Source organism: Embiotoca jacksoni, unplaced genomic scaffold, assembly GCF_022577435.1.
Source record: "Embiotoca jacksoni isolate LCO1_2020_lvr unplaced genomic scaffold, fEmbJac1.0.p SCAF_4, whole genome shotgun sequence".
Taxonomy (NCBI): domain Eukaryota; kingdom Metazoa; phylum Chordata; class Actinopteri; family Embiotocidae; genus Embiotoca; species Embiotoca jacksoni.
This window is the reverse complement of record NW_027185392.1, coordinates 14,812,954-14,834,595: the sequence shown is the minus strand read 5'-3', so window position 1 is coordinate 14,834,595 and position 21,642 is coordinate 14,812,954. Positions and strand designations below refer to the sequence as shown.

General features: G+C 39.1%; 1 protein-coding gene across 4 annotated transcripts in view; it reads right to left on the bottom strand.

Annotated features, from left to right (window-relative positions):
• The window catches only part of dclk2a (doublecortin-like kinase 2a), a 41,569-nt gene extending 24,766 nt beyond the window's left edge, over positions 1-16,803 (bottom strand). For 2 of the 4 annotated variants that reach the window (XM_069166792.1, XM_069166793.1), the window contains exons 1-2: positions 15,867-16,803; positions 9,897-10,234 (exon numbers count right to left, since the gene is read on the bottom strand). In XM_069166792.1, the coding sequence (XP_069022893.1) occupies positions 9,897-10,234; positions 15,867-16,272 (744 nt within the window). In that variant the 5' untranslated portion in view covers positions 16,273-16,803. The remainder of the gene's footprint in view (positions 1-9,896; positions 10,235-15,866) is intronic. The other 2 variants (XM_069166791.1, XM_069166790.1) reach the window with 2 other exon arrangements.
• Between the last annotated feature and the right edge of the window lie 4,839 nt (positions 16,804-21,642).

The window sequence follows — 21,642 nt, the reverse complement described above, 5'->3', positions numbered from 1 at the left end:
AACAAATCCATCACATCAATCTGCAAAAATTTACTGAGGCCATCTTGCCTGATTAAACTGGAGCAGACAAACAACAGTGTGTGGGCTGGAGTTTGAATGCAGCCTAAACGTATCATGATGTCAACTCTGTTGCTGGGAGAGTGAAAGGCCCACTGCAAAGAATGGAAGAGGGCCAGGCTGCACAAACAAAACAAAACAAGCAGTTGAGATCACACAGCACACAATGGATGCTCTTCCCCGTCGACGGCCTCCACACATTCAGTACAGCTGACAGCCCAGTGTGCCCCCACCTGCCCCCCTCCCTCCCCACCCACAAACACACACACCTACCCAAACACTCTCCAGCACTGTCGTCTGCCAGCTTGTCGGTTTCCTTTTTGTTTCATCAGTCCACCATGCCAGCAGCACTTGTGAGGCATGGAACAGGTACTTTTTACCTCAGAGAGGTATGTTTGTATTGCCCATCAAGGCTAATGGAAACCACAGAAATAGTGCGTGTACATGGTTGTGTATAAAAGCTATCTGCTACAGTAAGAGAGGAATTCTGGATTTATTGGTTGTTATTTCTAAAGGCCAAATAGCCACCAGGTTATGCCAAGGATTTGTTTGCTTTCAAAAAATCTTGTATTTTGAAAGACAAGTCAAATGTATTGACTTTTCTGTCTTTTTCTCTAAATTTAAAATCTATAAACTTCACTGCATGAAACTCACTTTTATAAAATGTTATCTAAGCAGGCTCTACAGCGGCCGAAAAGAAATCAACGCAATGCAAAATAATATATGTAAAGTATAACAAAATGAATTGCAACTACAGAAAAACACTGAAAATGACATCAACTTTTGTTTAATTAACTTGCAGCATTTTGCGCTCCCACAGCCAAAATACACTTCAGTCTGTACAATGTAGAGCAACCAGCTTAGACCCTGGAATAACATACATTAAGCGTAGCAAAAAGTGTTTCGGTAATACTCTACTATGATATAATCTATCCTGCAAGATCACTAAACAGTTTTTTCTCGTAAGAATTTAGTATGAAAAGCATGATTCATCAGTGGGTCCATAATAAATAACAGAGAATACTCCTGGTTGGATGTTGTCACTGCACTGGTGTCAGATGGTGCTGTGTGCTAATGACGCTGCAGAACAATAGGCGGGCATGCAAATTTCCTGGCTGTTGACCCGAATTGCGGTGTTTAATCCAAACTTCACCCTGAAAACAGCTCAAGCCTGACAATCAGATGAAGCCCTTGTGTGGTCGTGCCTCAAGCTCATCGGACAGAGAGTCTTTCTCTTTTCTGTCTGTAACTACCAGCATGTTTCACTGTCCTGCCAGGAGGATATGCAAATAACAAGATATCATCCACTTTAATATGATAACAGGATGAGACGACTTTAGACAACTTAATGAATGCAAACCCTTTAACTGCTGGTGCCAGATAGCGCAAACGTGTTAATACATGCACTGTAAGACCTAGGCTGGTTTAGAGTATTGGGGCCAGGAGGGCATCATCATTAAGAGCGTGTCATTTGAGATGATGCCAAACTGCATCAGTGTCACGCCAACCAACATCCACCTCCCACTTGTATGTGTATGCCCCAATACCCAGCAATGAAGTGTTTTATCAACCACTACGATGGGTTCTCTTACAGCACGTGGGGCTAAACTAGTTTCTTCTTTAGATGTATTCGTAAAGTTGCTGAAAGCAGCTTTCACTAAAGAATGTGGAGAAGTTTCAGCCTCATAGAAAGGACAGGACTGAGATTGTTCTTATAGAGTTCATTCGCATTTAATGAACCAGCTTCCCTTTCATGTTCACCATGGTTGGTTTATTGGAAGCAGGTTTCTGTGGTGCCCCACAACTCTGGGAAGTGAAATTCAGTTGACATATTTACAAACAGTGTAATGTCTTTTGGAGACTAAAAAAAACTAGAGAGCAATTTTTTTTTTTACTGCCACCTACAGGATGTTGCTTAATTTGTTTGCATTAGGTTTGTAAAAGTAATTATAGTAATATTGTATCCCCTTTACCATCCATCCAGTCAGTTATTTATAGTCTTTTACTTCATTGATTTGTTTTCATATTTGTTTTTGTTTGGTTGTTTAACTTCTGTATAGGCCAGTAATTGCCCTTGGATATATAAATAAAATTGCACTGAATGCATTATATAATCATAGAAATGAAGTTAAGATTATTTATTATTTTATGGTAGCTACTTTTGCAACAGTTTATGATTTTATGTAAGTGATTGGGAGCATCCTACACAAAGTTGTTGTTGATTTGAATGCTGAATGCTTTTTGCATTACTTTTAAGATTAACACAAACAAAAGATGTACATTTTGTAGGTAAGTGCAAAAGAGAAAAATCTACAGAAAAAATTCTCTGCTGTTATAGTTGATGCTCACGGACGTGGAAATGTCCTTCAAAATGTTGAATATGCAAAATGGATGTTGGTCTGAATTTTCCCATTTACTGTCTGGGACGCTCAGTAAAAATTGATACACTGTATGAAAAAAAACAGTGTTGTGCATATTTTGGTGCAGTCTGTTGGGAGTTGTCCCAGACTTTCAGCCTGCTGCTCTTGCTCAGCAGGGCATCAAATTCTTTGTGCCTTGATAAACTGCAGCAGCACTGAGGCCTCGGACTGACCTTCAACTTTTGTTATGCACACTGTACGCATGCAGAAATAACTAATGCATTTCTCTGCCTAAAGACATCTACAGTGCAGGACTGACTGATAAAGACTGGGAAGTAGAAGGAGATGGAAACCCAAATGAAACCCATCAGTTCAAGTCATTTAAACAGCATGAATATCTTTTATAAACCGACATTAGGTTTTTAAGGATATACAGTAACTATATCGTGAGTTTATTACGGAAAACACAGTCTATCCCACTGATGAATGTAACAATGTAAACAAAAAAGGAAGCTTTACATTTAAGCCAAATATCCAATTATCAGTGCTGAGTCTCATTTCCTCTCCTGTTACTCAAATCACTGTGTGGAATGAAAAGACCTTTAAAGATTTCAGACAGACAAACATTTCCGGCGGTGCAGCTCAGCAGTCTAAATGACCCGGGTCTGTTTTCAGCCTCTGGTTAATGGGCAGACGGACTGTCATCCTGATAACATCACAAAGTGAAAAGGATTGTGAAAGGCACTTGTATTTCCGGATTTTTTTTAAAATCAGTTTTCACATACACTGTTGTTGAAATTTTTGGAATGAGAGAAAAAAAATACCAGAAATAAAGTTAAATCAAGAGCACAGATTCCAGTTAAACTGTATCCTGATGTTGTCTCTGAAAAAACAAATTTGTACTAGCACACATTTACTACCTACCCTCCGCTTCCAAATTACCACTCAAATTGACTCAGTACAACAAACAGTATTATGGCTACTTAATCAAAAGTCCTTTGTTTTTAATGGTACTATGATTCAGATCTGCAGGACTGAGTGGTTGAGACAGAATTCAGATATTTGCTATAACAAAGAGAGGTGTGGACCTGAGAGCTGTGACATAAATGTATTAAACTCAGTCTACTAAATACCTGTGCAGGAGGCTAAATGTCAGATTGTGGACTACAACTGCAGACATTTTTACATTCTCTCACACTACCCACAGAGTATTTAACCAAGAAAAAGAAAGGTACGCAGTACAAAAACACTGACCGTCTTTTCTCACTTCTGTGTCGGGGTCATGCAGGGCTGAAGGCAACGTCAGGTAAAAGGCAGGAAGAAACTCTGGATGGGATCCAGCTCTCCCGCATCAAACTAGTAACAAAAAAGGTCACTGAGCGGTCAGTGTTTTGTCCTTCATTATCTGTTCATAGACTTTTCTTTTTTCAGTAAGCACTGGAATTTGTTATGGGTGAAACAGCTAGAGGTGTGGTGTGAGCAAATGCTGCCAGACAGAGTAAAGAATTCTAAAGACAATGTTGCAGTGTATTAAATACAAAGAGTGTATATTTAAAGAAACAGACATGTTTGCATGGACAATGTGACTGAAAAGTGAAAGTAAAATACATTTTGCATGCGACTATGGCAGACTATGGTTGTCAGCTGCTCTGCACAGTGGGGTAAACAGGCAGGTGGTGAAAAGGGGGGCAGGGGGAGGAAGGGGAGAACAAGCACTGGCTAAAAAAGCTGAAGACTGGCAAATAAGCTTGGGGACATTTCAGCCCACCTCCTCTATGGTGACCACCATCTTCCTCTGTCCTTCCCATTTTCTCTTTTTGCCAACATATTTCTCAGGCCACAATGCATCTGACTTCATAGGAGTCTTAATGTGAAAAGGTGCAGCCAGGTCAGTTGGTAGTGCTCCGTACTCACACTAGAGATCTACTACAGTGGAGGCATTTGTAAAGTACAATATGGCTGGCCAAGTCTGTAACTATCCAAAACTGAAAATGTACCATTCATACACACTTTACCTCATTATTGACCATATGTGTGGAAGTCAAAAAGGAGCAGGGTTGAAACTTGTAAAACAAGCTTTCTATGAAATCCAGGCATTCGCTCCAACTTCGAGTGTAGATCTGATCAGATCTAATCACTTTTACTTTCTGACAGTCTACTTCTCCTTCTGTACCTTTATCTGTAAACCACAGGGAAACCAAAGACAAAGATTACATAGTAAAGCAGAATCTGTCTAATTTATAGAATTAAGGAGTATCATTAGTGTTGCAAAAAAGCAATTTAGAGGAAAAAAAAAAATAACATCTTTATTTTTAATCTCTAAATAGGCTATATCTATTCAAATGATGCAAATTCCAGTGTCAGTCAATCATAAGTGAGTATTTGTTTGGTCTTTACAATTCAGTTCATACACTTGCTCCTTCTGTTTTATCACATGGACTCCTCTCTGTCAGCATTTGTAGGTTCTTGAAGCATCTGTCAATTATTTCTCTATAAGAAAGAAACAAAAGCAACCACTGGATCGTTCCCCAAATTAATGAATGCATCAATCAAACAAAGAAAATAGGAAAATCGTATTTTCTGCCTGCCCAGTCAGCTTTGAGATGTAAAACAGGGCTTTCACTCAAAAGCAGCAGCTGATTCTGCTGGCTCTGATAACCAAGATCTACAATTAACATTCAGTCTGAGTGGCTCTGAGTCGAGGAGAGAGAGTGGACAGAGATGTATTGTGCAGGCGCACTCACTCGCACGCTACACAACCATAAACACACACCCGCAAACACACCTGACAGCTGCACTTTAACCCTTCCTTCCATCTTATAGCTCTAATTATCCGGTGGTGGCCAGGGCACCAGTGGGGGGCCTCTGTGTGTGAGGCGTTGTGTGCATGTGCATGTGCGTGTGTGTGTGTGTGTGTGTGTGTGTGTGTGTGTGTGTGTGTGTGTGTGTGTGTGTGTGTGTGAGAGTGCATCAGCGGGAGGGGCTGTAGCGCCTGCAGACCGGGTGGCTGGGACCTCTGATTTGATTTTGGAGGAGCAGATGGTTAGCTGGTGCTGGAAGGCATTTGGAGTGTGTGCGTGTGTTTATGGGTGTGTGAGGGACTGACTTTCGGATGAGCCTCAAAAGTGTGTTTTATAGAATCTGTGGGGTTTATACTGGAATGACAGCATGATTTTCACAAGAAGAGGTCATATTAGCTCAGATGCCAGTTTATAAAGGCACCCCTAGCTAAAACAAAAGTAGTCATTGACAACTGTTTTGCAATAAACCCTTCTTTCATGGAGGATCTAATGTTTTGTTTGAGGTGTTTTTACTGACTGGTGTTTCTATAATTTTGTCCACCCTATTTTTTTATCAACGATGATAGGCCAAATAACACCAAATAAATCAAACCAAACAAACAAAAATTAATACGTGTTTTTTGAGAAAATTCTCTTCATTGCGCAGATGAATGAACCTTTAAAAAAAAAGACAGAACACATAAACTGAAAATTCATTGTCACACTGATAAAAAAAAAAAAGGACATTTCTCCCTTCTTTTCTGTTTAAAAGTTTATGTTTTTGAGACATATGGTTTTCACCGGACTGCAACAACGTGGGAATTTCCCTTTAGTCTGTGTAGCCACCAATATGGCACCACTCAGGATGTGAAAAGAGGCTTATCAGAGTAGAGAGGCTCCATGACAGAGGGGCCTCTCAACAAATCATGCTGTCAGATTATCCTCTTCACTAACGCTTCTCCATTTAGTTCTCTCGGTGTTTAGAAATAAAGATTATGTTGAATGATATAACACTTTATTCTGCACAAAGAAATAGTGTCAGCCTGCGTTGAAGAATGCAGTCACTAATTTAAATCAAATTTACTTCTACTACCATGGACAGGGAATTATCAAGTGTCCAGCTCTGGTGTCAGGATCAGGTTACAGGAGTATTGGGTTAAACCTCTTAATTAGAATATTAATGTAATTCTAAGACCATCCTGTTGAAGCCAAGAGAGTAAGCCGAGTCATAAGAAAAACTGTTTTTTTGTGGCAAGAACAATCTTTCGAATGTGTAACTGCTGCGGCTACAAAGTGTGACACTGAAAAAGCTGATTTTGCTTGTTACAAACAGCTGGTGTAAAAAGTAAATACCAATTAAGCTTCCAGGGATTCAAGGTTGCCAACAGTTTGTCCTCCAACCCATGAGACCATATAGGTCGGTTGTTCCTCCCCTCAAATGCGACCCATGGAAGGTTTCCTGAATGAGCACCCCGGGTTAGTTTAGGCACCAAAGATAATGGTTTGGGTTGAAATGATCAGTTGAACTGTATTGTGCATTTACTACTTCCTTAAACTTATGCAACCTGCATTGTCATGGCAACACAAAATGAGTGAACAAGGAAAAAAAGTATTGATGAAAATGAAATTATTGGCTTTCCTGACAAAATTTTCTTAGCTGATAACTACCCAACACAAACATTCACCTGTAAAACCTTTTGATTTTTTTCAAAAATATGCTGCTGTACTGTGTGTAAGGATTTGGTGACCATGCAGAAACTCCAGACTCTAACAGCATTGATCTGATGGAGGAGAAATGTTGGGCTCCAGCCAGCACAGAGCAGAATTCATCTCAAAGGAAGCTGAATAAAAGTCTACTGTAACAACTAGCCGATGTGATTATCATTAAAAAACAAAAACAAAACAGCAACCTTGTCGTGAATATCTAAAGGAAGTGACACACTTGTCAGCATGAATTGTGTAAATGTATAATCTGTAAATACTACAAAATACAGGTTGTGAATCACGATTAAAAATTATTTATGTATGATTTAAAATATAAAAAGCTAAAGGGGAATCAGAGTTTTTCCTATAGCCAGTTTCATTAAATCCCCTCCGTTTTAAATGTTGGTGTTACGTTTGTGGTTGAACTGGCTGTGATTCATCTTCAGTCTAATAAAAGAACATTGTGGATGACTAAAAGCACAACAGGCCTGCATGCTGTGTGGTTTGAGATCTTTCTTAAATGAGTTGCCATTAATGCTACACTTGTAAATCACTATAGGAGCCATGTATAACAGTGAGTAATGGTGAATGACAGTGTGATTCCTGTGCGCACAGATAAGCAAAACACTGCATCCTAATAATGCTGAAGCTGACAGTACGGTTTCATGTCTTCTAACAAAAGTTAAATTAACAGACATTATGGCCATTAACGGACCATAATGTCTAAGAGTTCAGAGATGTTATTAACAGGTTTTAAAAAAGGAAAGGTCCAGCTCAATCATTTTCGACATTCTGCTCACCTCTTCTCACTGCAAATGATTAGTCAAAGCATCAACTCTCAGTATGGGTGGACAGACAGGGTGGACACCACACAACAAGCACTAAAGTACTGTATGTCCTTGTCCCCAGGAAAGACTGATGATACACTCCTCCAAGCAATATGGAGCATAAAAGGCCTGGAAATAACAGCTCGTCTGCATGGCTGGTCTACTTATTAATTACTAGGAGATGTAAACTGAGACAGATCGGGGCTTTTTGTCACAGGCATTGGACTGAATTAACACAGTAGAGGCTCTAAGCAAATTCTGAAAAGTATTATTAATGTGTACAGCTCTGAGCGATGCAATTATTAACTACTATACTACTTAGGTACTATATTTGATTTTTTTTTTTTTTTTTTAATATATCACCCTTTGACATTAGGTATCATCTGAAGCATGTGTAGCCATGTCATCCAGTTCAAGCCCATCCACTGCAGGAAGAGAATGTAAATAAATACAGTGATGTTCTGGATATCATTATATAATTATAACAAGTAATTAGAGGTTGGACAGTGCTGGTCTCACAGAAACAGTGCTGGGTTGGCTCTGTCAGAGGTGATAAGGATCACAATTCTCCAGAGTCATTTGTCTGGACTGTCCAGCCCAGAAAGATACCCGTCAGCTCATAGGAAACAAACATCAGCTGTTTTGGTTGTCAGAGTCTGTTTCTTAGTTTAAACTTGTTTTGCGATTTCTCTTTCACACCTCTCACTGGTAAAACTCCATTTAACTATTAACTATTACCCAGGAAATACATTTTCAGTAGTTTAGGACCAATGCCACTGACCTACCAGGCCTCTTGATGTTTTTATAGCCTTTGATCTAATCAACACCCCTTAATCAGTACAATTGTCCATTAAATAAAATACACAGGGGTTTAGTCCCATCGCCAATGAAACAATACCTGAGCTATAAATTGAAAGTAACGGATATCAAGCCAGCAGTTATGATAATCAATCAACAACTTTAAACTCCAAGTTTACATTTTTTATGATTTTTGAACACACACCATTTGTGCAACTACAGCAATCTGGGCAAAGCACAGCAAAAAGGCCTTCCTAATGTATATAATATATACTATACAAGTAACCAAAGCACAGCCACTAACTAGTTTCTCCTCATACCTCTCACAAACACCTCTTCTTAATCATTACACGCCCATACTCACTACGCATTTGTCTGACCAGCACGGAAATGTCTCTCCAGACACCAGATTTAAAAACTCTGTATACTGGGAAATATAGAGATTTATTTGGTAGTGAAAGGCTTGATTAGTGCGAAGTCATCTAGCAAGGGCTTGAATGAAACATTTAATTTGTTTTAACATTATCTGGAGGCACTTTGTCAGTCAATACGAGGCCAGCAGCTTGTATCACAAAGTGAATTCAACCATATCTGGCTACCATTAACAATGTTAAGGTAATAATCCAGATTTAACAGAGCCTGATCATAAGCAAAGAGCTGATTATCAACAAAAAGACAAGTTAAAACGATATATTTATGTGGATAATAATGACCTGCGACCTCTACCAGATGAGACATACAGTAAATATAAATCTTTTTGATGAGGGGCACTTTGTGTTTGAGCTCATCTCATCTGGGAACATCAGGAAACCCTCAATGAGGATTTCAAATGGAAACATTAATACATATGTGTCCCAGATGGACAGGATTATAGCACAAAATGTCTCACGTGGTACAAAAGGGGCAGATGAGGTAGGAGGATACAATACTGACGGATGTGGCAAAAGCCCTGGACTTTAAAGCGTATTCATAATTGCTTTGTTGAAATAACTGTGGCGTGTAATTATGTATGGATGATTAAATGGACTGTAATTACCCAGACTGCTGACACAGCTGAAACCTATATATCAGTGTTTTTTAGAGATAAGCTCAGCTTTGCAGTTCCATCTGGTTCTCATATGCACATCCACCAGTTTGAAGTCATTGAAAACAATATGTTTAACTCACTCCAACTGTCTAGTTATGTCATGTTAGTCAGTGAGATCACAGGTTGGCAAGAACAAGAGAATACCTAGTTTCACTGACTGGTTTTTCACAAGTTTGTGTGGTGATAATCAGAGCTGCGCTTAGCATCCACACAGGAGGACAGTTTAACGCGAGATCATCTTTGCAGACTGGTATATTATTTAACAAGTATTCATCTGACTTACCTGCTTGCCTTCCAAAGTGTACAGTCTCCTCACGGCTCCAGAGTCCAACTTGATAGCGTCCGTGATGTCAGTGAGCACCTGCTCGAAGGAGTGCGCAGTTTTCTTATTGAGCAGTATCCGTACTGCCTTGCGAGGTTTGACACCGCTGCGGATGACTGTGACTAGCTTGGGTTTGATGAAGTCCTTAGATTCACGCTGCAGCTCACTCTTCAGCGGGACGAGAGAGGACAGGGAGCGTGACGTGCCGGTCCTGATGCCCACTGACCAGTTGGGATTGACATTCTTGGTGTAGTCCACACGTCTGAAGGCTTCGTTGGAGGCGCACACGTAACTTTCACCTGGAGGAAGAAAAAAGTTCTACAATCATCCGTCTGGGATTACATGAAAAGACAGATGCAACTTAGACAACCTGAATGCACAGAATAACTTTGGCAGGATCTTCAAGATGCTTGGAACAACCTACCAGCCAAGTACCATGAAAAGCTGTGTGTATACGCACCAAGGAGGTATGGTGGTGGTTTAAAAACCAACGGTATTCACAACAAATATTGATTTGATTTATGTTTTCTGTAATTACTGCACTTTGTTTGAAGTTAATAGATAAATAAAAACTACTTGTAGCACAATTTTGCTCATAAAAGTTTCACAGTACAGCAAAAGAAAGCCTAAAAAAATTATTCCAATTTAAATATTGTGAAAATTACACACACCTTCCACAGAATCAACCTCACATATGTGGTATGCCTGATAAAACACTGCTTCCACATGACATTACTCGAATTATTGGAATAACAGAGTTAACATTCTTCAGCTGAAACAAAAAGGCACATTGAGAGGCAGTGTAATTCTGTCCTCCCTCCCTCTCAGCTGTTGAGCTGCTGCACTGGCCTTCCTCCAAAGCAAAGCATTTTGTTTCATCTGCCAGCATTCCATTTGAACACATTAACACGCAAATGTTTCCTCTTAAGAACAAAGTCATGTGACGATTCAGGGGCTCGGTCGGTAATTGAAAACCACAGTGAAGATGCCTGGTGATTGTTTTGAAGGCTGAGTGTTGGATCTGCGCTTCAGTGAGCCCCTCTGTCCCACCACGGGGCAGAAGGGGAGAGTGACAGATACTTTCTTTTCTCATGCTACATTCCTCAAGAAACTATTGAAGTGTCCACAAACAATCAACTCTCTTTCAGTAGCAACTGTGAAACTTTTATAGACTTTTTTTTTTACATTTATATTTACATGTATTTTACTAAATTATTTTTTCCGACATTTACAGGGAGTATAATTTTTTTTTATTAAAAATTAAAATCACAGAATTTTTTAATTAATGAGAAAAGAACTTCACATACAAACAGAGAAACTTGAATAAATAGCTCGTGAAATAGATGTCTGTCCAGCATGAAACAAAGTGCAGTAGAGCCAATATTCAGCAAAGTACTGTATCTGTCATCACCTCATTCCTCATGGCTGTATCTTCGTATCAATACAATACAATCAATACTTAAGGGGCTGAATCTGCAGGTTGTTCAGTCTATAAGCAGCATGAATTATACTCTTTTAATCCTCCATACCACAGAAATGTATGTATATACAATTTAAAGAGAAGCTAGCAATTTGTGGCATTATGTTTATCATCCCTTGGTAACTTTTTAATTTACTGATAAAAAAAAAAAAAATCCATCCTCTCTTCTGAAATTTTGGTTGTTCGATGTGTGTCAGGACAAATGAATTTAGCAACAGTGTAAGAAGGCCAAATAAGATACCGTGTCCCATGACACCAGGTTTTATTAAGCTTGCAATTAACCAAAGGCTAATTAAAAGTCTAGGCCGCAGCTGGAGGGACAGAGCTGTGGCTGAACACTAAAACAAAATATAACTGAGACCATCATTCATCTGAGGGAAAGTGACAGAATACCGAAATGCCCTCAGATGGCGACTGGTGAGAAGTCTATTCCCTGATGTCCCTCAGTGATACGATAGGAGCCTCAGCCACCCACCACTGGCTGTTGTCCTCATGTGCACAACAGATGAGGTCGACCTTAACAAGGCTGTCAAAGCAGTCTAACAGTTTTTACTGCAGTGATCGCACAGCTGTCACTGTTTCAAAACAGAAGCGATGTCAGTAAATGGCCACAGTTCTGTTAATGTGTTAATATTAAGACTTTATCAGACTGCTGTCACAAAAACAATGAAGTGATCCCATGATCTAAACATATCCAGTTTGTATGGGCTTCAATATTTCTGACTTAATACTCACAACTGCAGTAAGAATCATTGGCCACTGTTTATTACTATTTGATCACAACATATTTAGAAGGTGGAGCTACTTGAAAAGTTAGATTATAATGGACACACCAATAAATGGCTTCGAAGAAAAGATTTTTAGAAAAAAAATCATGTCAATTATATTGGCGCTTCCATCCATCGAAATCCTTTTTCAGCACTTACAGTGAGATCATAAAATGTGTTGCCCTCATCCTGCCAAAACAGAGACGACCACAGCCTCATCTATCCATCAAGCATAAATCCAGGATTCAGCTGAGTCTTAGCCTGGAGCTACACTCCATGAACTGCTACAAATTAGACATTTAAAAATATTCATGACTAAGTAGCTCAGAAAAACTGACTTTATTAATCAAAGATAATTGAAATCAAACATGACTTGGATCCTAAATTCTCCATATCTAACAAATCTTAGTAAATCAGCAGATTCAAATAATTAACTCAGAATTCTGATTCCATGGACACAATCATATTTTGGGTATGTATTTTTATTATGGAACGGGGCATTTAATTCAGATTTGGGAATTAAACTTTCAGTAAACCCTGGAGGCTATATTACAAAAATACTGACGTACATATAAAGAGTACAGAAGTGTAGTTTCTGGTCACTAGTGGCAGCGCTGAACACAATGCCGGAGCACAGCTGCACTTCAGTCCCTCTGCAAGGAAGATGTGAAGTCCATGATCATGGACTACATTGTTTGTATTATTCTAAATCATTAGAACTTCAGTGGTGAAAGTCAAGTTTTGACAACGAGTTATAGACTTATGTACAATGTGGACATATGATGTTATTTGTTTTAAATATTGCTTTTTATGTTACCCATTTTCTGTAATGCTTAACATGTTGTACAAAATGTTTTGCAGACTAAATTTTTCCAGCCGTTTTAATTTTTTAAAATTACGTCTTGTGGACGTGGTGACAAGCTGGGGGAAAAAAAAAAAAAAGTGCAAAACTGATGTGCTCAGTGCGTCTTTGATTGTGTATTTGTGGTTGTTATGAATCAGACTTTACTTTGGATTCAAGTTTTGTCTACTACATCGACCAGGTTTTTAATTTTCTTTATTCTGGGGCTTGTATGCAATCTACCAATCATGGCTCAACATGTAATGTGTTGGCACTTGCTGTAACAGAACATTTTAGTCTCCTTAACAAACTTCATATCATAAATGAGTGGGTTTCCTCAATAATACAGGACTGTGATTAGTGAAAAAACATTCCTGAATCAAGACTCATTTTCAAATAACCAGTTTGCCATTTCCCATTGTTGCTGAGGACAACAACACATCAACACAGCCATAAAACACTGAACAGTTCTAATGCTGGAGTGCCTTACCTAATTTCAACATCAACATAAAAAAATTAAAATAAAAAAAAGCTTAATTTCCCTATTTCATACAAATAAAACCCTTTGGTGTTTCAATTTCTGTCCCAACTAGAATTCCCCTGTCAGCACATTATGGACCTCCACAAAGCTCGTTCTAAACTCAGTTCAGTACGTACTATACCTCTCTGTGTTGTTTTCCACCAGCACAGCAGTTCAAGTTGACTGGGTGGCTCGGTAATCCCATCCAGCCATTAGGGGCACGTGTGAATAGTGCTTGATTGGGTTTCCACACAAAAGAGCCACAGCAGGCTTCAATCAATGGAGGCAGACTGCTGAGCTGTACAGTAATGTTCCCTCTCTCTGTCCATTACACTGGTGAGTACACAAGGACAAGACTCGGGTGTTTGGCCCACCTGCTGTCTAAGAGGGTCTGCTAGAAACTACACAGCCTAAATACATGATTATGATTGACCAGGACACGATCATATCCTTCGCTTATTCAAGGCCTGGTGTCTTAAAGAGTCTGTTCTGTCTTAAAGAGTCTGTTCTGTCTTAAAGGGTCCAGTCTGCAAAAATCATAAACAGAATATTCCCACTTACTGACCCAACAAGGTATCTAACCTTCATGTATCTCCTGAAACTGCTGAATCTATTCAAGTGTGAAAGTTTAATAAAAAATGAAAATGTAAACAGTGAAAGAGCCTCAGAGGAAGCAGCTGCAACTTAAACTGAGGAAAAGACTCTTCAAGAGGGCCCACTTCTGGCTCACTCAAGTGTAAGAGATTTAACTTAAACATAGATAATTATTCTACAAACACCACCAGAGGAGGTTTTCAGAAGACATCTCATTTGCAGATATCTTAAAACCTTAAACAAAACCTGCAGTGACACTGCCAGGAAGAGCTGAGAGTAAAAAAGGATTATGCTGTGATTGGAGTGAATTTACCAATTAAAATTAATGACTAAATGAGCTGCAGAAGTGTCAGTCACAGACAGAACCAGAGCACCAAAACAACTTAAGCTCAGTTTGCCCAACTAGTGATGCTACAGAATTTAGATCAAGCACTGGCCTACATCCCCAGCAGTCCCTCAGAGGACAGCATATAGGAAATGAGTGCAGCACAGAGACTAAACTTTAGGGGCTTTTGTGATGAAAATAGACCCATACATAAGAATAAAAACAACAGTGAGAGGTCAGTGGATGGCAGCACCCGTGGCCCAGCAGTAACCCCTCAGGATAAAAGAGGATTGCAGGCCCGTCACAGTGCAGACAGACACTGTAGGGCTGAACATGAAGATTAACTCATTACTGAGAGGTCACTCGTTGCAGAGGGAACAACACAGCAGGAAAAGTGAAAGGGTCACAGACTGTGTCTTGTCTGACCCGGTTTCCATTTGACTATTTCAATGCAGACATATGCGACCTGGCCGTGATCGGACCACAAGTGGCCAGCAAAAGTACAGGTGGAAACCCACTCCACCTCCAGTCCACCTCCGAATGTGGCCGCACATGTCCGGATTGAAATAGCCAAATGGAAACAGCCTCTTTGTTTCTACAGTGTGTGATACTGTTCAGCTTTCTAAATCGTCACCAAAATGAAAACACTGAAGCATTATTTGAACTAATGGCTGCAGTTTTTTTTTATTTTTTTTTATTAAATTTAATTCTCATAATGTTTCCAACCTAAGTGTTCACATAGGCACTGCAAGAAATGACCTGGATGGGGGAAGGGACACTTTCATCTTTCAAGCCCCAAGGGCGAGATCAATGTAAAAGGTTTTAACGGCCAGTGAACCCTGCAACAACATACACGCGCACATATATTCATTCTTAGGCAGGCACATATTTTGTGGTGCACAAAGCACTTTCACGCCCACATAGGCTCACAAATAGAGTGTAGCGGGAGGAGTGAGTCCGTCCAGCTGAGATCAATGGACAGAGATGGACATTAAGCAGAGCTTTGTTGTGAACACAAACTGCACAGAGGAGGGGTCTGTATGCTTGTCTGCTGCAAAGCACTGGGTCAGACATGTCAGGACAGTTATGTCAATGCATTCACAAGGACACACGAGAAGTTCTGCATTGCAGCCACAATATAGAGATAAGTGGTTGAAGTAAAGGAGGTCTTTCGAACAAAGTAAAAACTTTAGTTGAAGTCACAGCATCAAGAGTCAACCCCTTAAAATGTAACTGTTCAGTAATTTCCATGAGCCATTTAGCAAAAAAAAAAGTTTGCTTTTATATAATCAATCGCATGTCTGAATCAATGTACATTAAGCTCTAATCGAAAGAATCAAGTATTTGAGCTGCTGTCGTGATGTGGTCACACGAAGTGATCGTTACATCCACCATCGCCCTTACCCTCTACTAACTCGTCCAGGCCAGTGATCCTCGTGCCCCCATCCAGCGTGTACAACATCCGGACTCCTTGAGGAAGGCTGACGTTGTCCGACAGGGAGCGCGTGAGCTCCATGAGCAGAGCATCCAGAGACCTGAACCGGTCGTTGGACACAGCATACACCAGACCTTTGAAATACTTGTCTCCATTGCGATAAAAACGCACTTTTCTGGCTTTTTTCTCGGACGTTAGGGACTGGAGCGTGCGCGTGCGATAGAAACTACAGTGCGCGCTGTGCGCGGGGCTGGGGACCAGACCGTTGCCTCTGGAGCCCGACTGAGACCCGGAGCCCGAGTTGGTCCTCGGTGTCCGGTGTGGCTTCTCTCGTTCCTCAAAGTGTTCAAATTCAATACTTCTGCTTAGTGACATGTTGTTCGTGTCTTTCTCTTCCTGTTTTAAACGCAACCTGAAAACGGAGGACAAACTTTAATCCAGAGAGAGAGAGAGAGAGAGAGCAGAGGGATCGATGTGTCCTGAGCCGGATGAAGGACGAACTACACGTGTGCGTCCCCAGCCTCGACTTCCAGTCCACAAACAGTTGGGACTACTTGCAGCTGCGCCGGCTGTTTGAAACGAGTCTGTCCGCTGAAACGCAGCTCCAAAAAAAAAAAAAAAAAGAGAGAAATAAATCAAGAAGTGACCTTTAAGTCCACTGACGCCTGAATCCCAAAACTGGCTGATCCGATGAAGTGATTTCTCTACCAACAAAAACACAACAGGAGCAACAATCCAAACGCCAGCTCGGGTTCATCCGGTTAAAAATGTGTCGAATAAGGAACATCTGTGTTTGACAGACATCGCAGTGGACCTGCTGTTGTCTTACAAACAACCGAGGAATTTCTACCAAACTTCTGACGCAGGGCACCTCCTTCTCCCAGTCACATCCTTCTCTAACTGGTCGTCCCGTCAAGCTGTCAGATCAATGGATAATGAGACGGAGGGGAAGCCTTCCGCGCCTCGGGGTCCTAATGCTCCCTATTGTTCTGCTGATTTATTCAAGACAACAATGAAGTTTAAATCGAACACTCCTGCTGGATGACCTCATCTGTGTCCAAACTGTTAAACTTCGGGGTCGACAAAACAGAAATGAGAAATAAACACAGGAAAAGTAAACATAGGCAAATATAAGACTATTGATATAGATTTGATATTGATATAGATTTAGGCTATAATAATAGGCTATATAGTTTTACGATTAGCCTACTTTGTATCCAAAGCTATCTAAAAAAATAAATAATGCATTTAAATGATATTTATGTCGATGTCACTGCAACTAGAAAGGCACTCAGAGAGGGACCTCCAATAGGCCAATACCACACTCTTCTAGGATATGCAAATCTGCAACTGCAACAACTATATATGTCTAGATATATTTACAAAACAATAAGAATGTCAAAATAGCTTGTGCCTAGTTGAAGCCTCACATCTCAGCTGTTGTATCAGTTCTCCCCAATAAAACCACTGTCCCTGAGAGCATATTGTATCTCTTGAAACGTCTATGTTGTGTCACTCTTGAACTTTACTACCATTTACTGGATTTTAAGTTGCATGATATCTAAATGCCTTATCTCGCAATGTTAATGAAAGTGAGAAATAATTTTCATGAATGATAAATTTAACATTTATAAAATTGAAACCCACATTTACAGCACGTTAATGCAAACAGAGTATCCCAGAGAAAACCTTGGGGAATTGGTTGTATGCAGCTGTCTGGCAGAGTATTTCCCAAAACAACAATACATTTGATTTAGTCTTTTCTGCTCTAAAACAGACAAATACTGCTTTTAAAAACATTTTCAATAAAGCATAAGTCTCACCTCCGTCTCACTTGTCAAAGTTCATGATTAAGTGAGATTTAGAAGAGAGAATTATTGATAGAAAACTTCCAAAAGTAGATTTGGGGAGTAAATAAAACTTTACTGTCAACATTAGCTTGGTGACCAATATGATGAACGTAACTGCTTTATTAGGGTTCAGGTAGTGGTTACTACAGAAAGTTCAACTGAAACTATGTATTTATTTGCACAATGAAATAGCATGTTCTACTCTTTAGAGAAATATCTAGAAGATTTTCTTGGGTTACACAACTTCACAACACTTAACACACTTTCAAACCTTATCAATATATTATCAATACCTTTCTAAAATAATGTGTTTCTCTTTAATAAGATTTTGAATCGGTTTCATATCTCCATGACAATTTTCTACACTATACTAAAAGTGTCTGAATAGTCAACTGAAAAAGCAAGTTAGATAGAAGAACTGATTGGCTATATGTAAATAATAGAGAAGCACAGTGTACGATGGTACACATCAGAAAGACACATACTATTATATTAGTCCCATACAACATGGATATAGTATGTCTGTGTAGCAGAGTGCATCAAATACTAATCTGGACTCTGCCAAATGGTGAGGTTGGATTATACAGAGCAATGCCAGCTTTACTCACCACCTGGTGGGTTCCTGTTAGAAACTCACCCCCGTTCCCTACCAGGCTCTTACCTACCTGCGTCACCACCTGGCACCACACAGCTCTGACCTGAGCCACACTGTCACTGCAGCTTGTCAAAAAAACAGGGCAAAGAGAATTTTAATAAGCAGGCTGGGATGAGTTAACCCACTTTTCAACTACAGTAGCCTAATTCCTGAAGCCAGTGCAACTGAAACTAATAACTCAATCTTTGTCACTTTTTATGAGTACTCATTTGGTGCAAGCCAAACAGTAACTTTCTGACCATCAAATTGAAAAATTATACTTATGCCTGGGTCCTGACAAAAATATGTAAAGGTATTTTACTGTAATCAGAACAAGAAAAGGCAGAAATAACTAGGCATAAAGATAATAAAATATATTTTTTAAATTGTTAGTGTGTCAACATTAAAAGACATTTCATGTGGGAAAGAAAGCATGTTCCTCTCTTGTACATATGTACATAAACCACCATTGTATTTCCAGAAAAATCTGAGGAATTCATCAGATGAAAAGCCAGCTGTATGGGTGCATGGATTCATTGTTTGAGCAGCCTGTAAGAGAGGAAGCTGTTTAGCAGGAACCAAATAAGTACTCTTCCCCCGGCAGAGGGAAATCCTGTACAGAATGACAAAGCAGAAAATCCCTCAATGACAATAATCCCTCTCTTTAAAATATAAATAACAATTAGGTTGACGATAAGGCTTAATCCTTTTCTGACTGTTTCTTTTGATACTTTTGGTCAGCTGCTAATATAATGCAGTTATGAGGATTTGGAGAATAATACTTCTCAGGGATTTGTATGAAAATCATTCAGCAAAACAATCCAGTTTTAAGGGAACAATGCAAAGCCTGTGATGAGTTGCAAAGCTTTGCTGGTTTCAGGCTGAACTCACAAGAACATACTATAGGCTATTCATTTTGAAAATTGTAAGTACAATACTTTGGCTTTAGTACTGTAGTCTCCATTAGGCTATACTTATGCTGAATATAATCCAGAGGCATTTGTGAATTGCTACTTGGATCCTCATAACTGCGAATCAAAGACCATATCAAATATCAGTTATGTCACTTGTTTCACACTTACACGATTTCAGATTACTATGTCAATAAAAAAAAAAAAAAAAGGTTAGGAGACAAAGAGCATCAGTTAAAGAGCGGTCAGAGGTGAACAACTCTTTGAAAAGTTAAATGGGACTTCCTCAAGACATCACAGCTTTTACCACAGTAAACATTTTAAAATTCAGTTTGTGTGTAAATGTGTAAAAATAAAACATGATAACAAAAGAAAAGAATCCAAAATTATAGGAATCATACAACAAACTAATTAATGTAAGTGGGAGGATTAAAATTTCTTTGATGTCAAGGTGAAAGTAATTTCTGTCTGACCTAATGAAGTTGAAAGAAGAAAAAAAAACTCTACCACCCTCTAGTGTTCACCATTGAACAGTAATCTAATGCAGGGATGCAGAATTCTTAATATTGCCTCTACCACGATAAATTCAGGTTAGTATTATTGAGTAAAAGTTGATGTGGTGGTTGAGTAAAAATGTGAAACTAACAGGTGAAAATTCAAGCGATTGTTCACATGAACAAAACGTTTGCCTGTTGATATTAATCAGATAACGCTTAAGAAAGACCAGATGTTTTGTTAGGGATGATATATAATGTAACAGTGCAGAGATACAGAGGAAATAAAAAGCCTCATCCTTTCAGACAAGTTTAGAGTGAAAAATCCCTATTTGGTTGATCTGTTAACAACTCAGACATCTGAAATGTGACAAAGATAACACACAATTTTTTGTAAAATGTAAAAAAACAAAAAGTTTGGAAATCCCTGGTTTAATCTTCAACAATGTGTTGTGTTTTAAAAGCTTGTTATATTATCTATTGTATAAAATCTTCATCTAAAACGTTATTAAAGCTGTGAAATAAAGGTAGGGTAGTAGAAAGTACAATGTTTCCCTCTCAAATCTGGATTGGAAGTATAAAGTAGTGTCAAATGAAAATACTCAAAGTAAAGTGCAAGTACCTCAAAATTGTACTTAAACACAGGACTTGAGTAAATGTACTTAGTTACTTTCCATCACTGCACTTTGGCAACTTTAGGTACATTTTGATGAATTAATAGTGATGTAGGGACTAAAACTGATCAATATATACTTGAATATCTCAATAATAACTCTAAAAATTAAGAGCAATTATGTAGAAAGGTAAGATGTTAAAGTTGATAAAGAGGGAAGAAGCAAGAGTCCCTTCACTTTTGACTTGATGCAGCTCCTTGTCACAATGTGAGTCCAGAACAATATCAACATCACTGCAGGTGCCAAAGCAATTAGCTATTGATCTCACACTCCACTTTAAACTTGTGAACAAGAACGTGAAATTCTGCATGAACTCAATCATTTTCATCAAATCCCTCCCATACTGAAGGTCACTGCAGAGTATCACTGCCTCAGACTCGAAGGAAGCTGACTCTGAGAAAACCAAAGGACAAATGGCAATTAAAAGCATTTACATATACCAGGAACACAATGTAGGTCATTTTGACCTCTGTTTTATGTGTATAAGGGAAAAAAATACCTTCAAATCATAAAAGCATGAAACAGTATAAAAGCTTTTTGGATACTTTGTTCACAGATTCCATCTACTCTGTTAAACCATGAGAAACCCTCCATTTATCAGAGATTAAGGTGAAACAGCAATAAAAGAACATGTACAATCTCTGTCATGTAGAAATATGAAATATTCAACACAGTGAAAATTGGCAGGGATGATAAATTGGTGTTTGTTTTTTTAATCTCAGAGTTAGTTTACAACGCCCTTTGAATGAAACCTAAAAGTTGGGAAGTGCACACAATGTGCCACAACCTTAAAGTGAAGAACAAAACAATCATCCTCGGCCTTGACCCAAGGCAGCTTTTATGAGGACAGTAAATGTGCGAGTCATACATCCTCACTATAATTTCGCCAAGTAAATCTCTAGGTATAAAAGTAAAACGCAGAAATGAAATGACCAGAATACTGTGTACCATTATAATTTACTAGGTAGTTTGCTCACAGCAGAAAATGTATGCACACAGCAGGGACTCATAAGCTCAGGCATGATAAAAGACAAGGATTGGTTTGAGACAATGTGGGCCAGCCACAGCCTGGTTAGAAACCATGTGAAATGAGCCTAGCACTCCTTTCACTACCAAGACAAATTGAATTATAGCAGGTCACTTCAGGTTTTACACCATTTGGCAGCAGAGAATCTGAGGGGC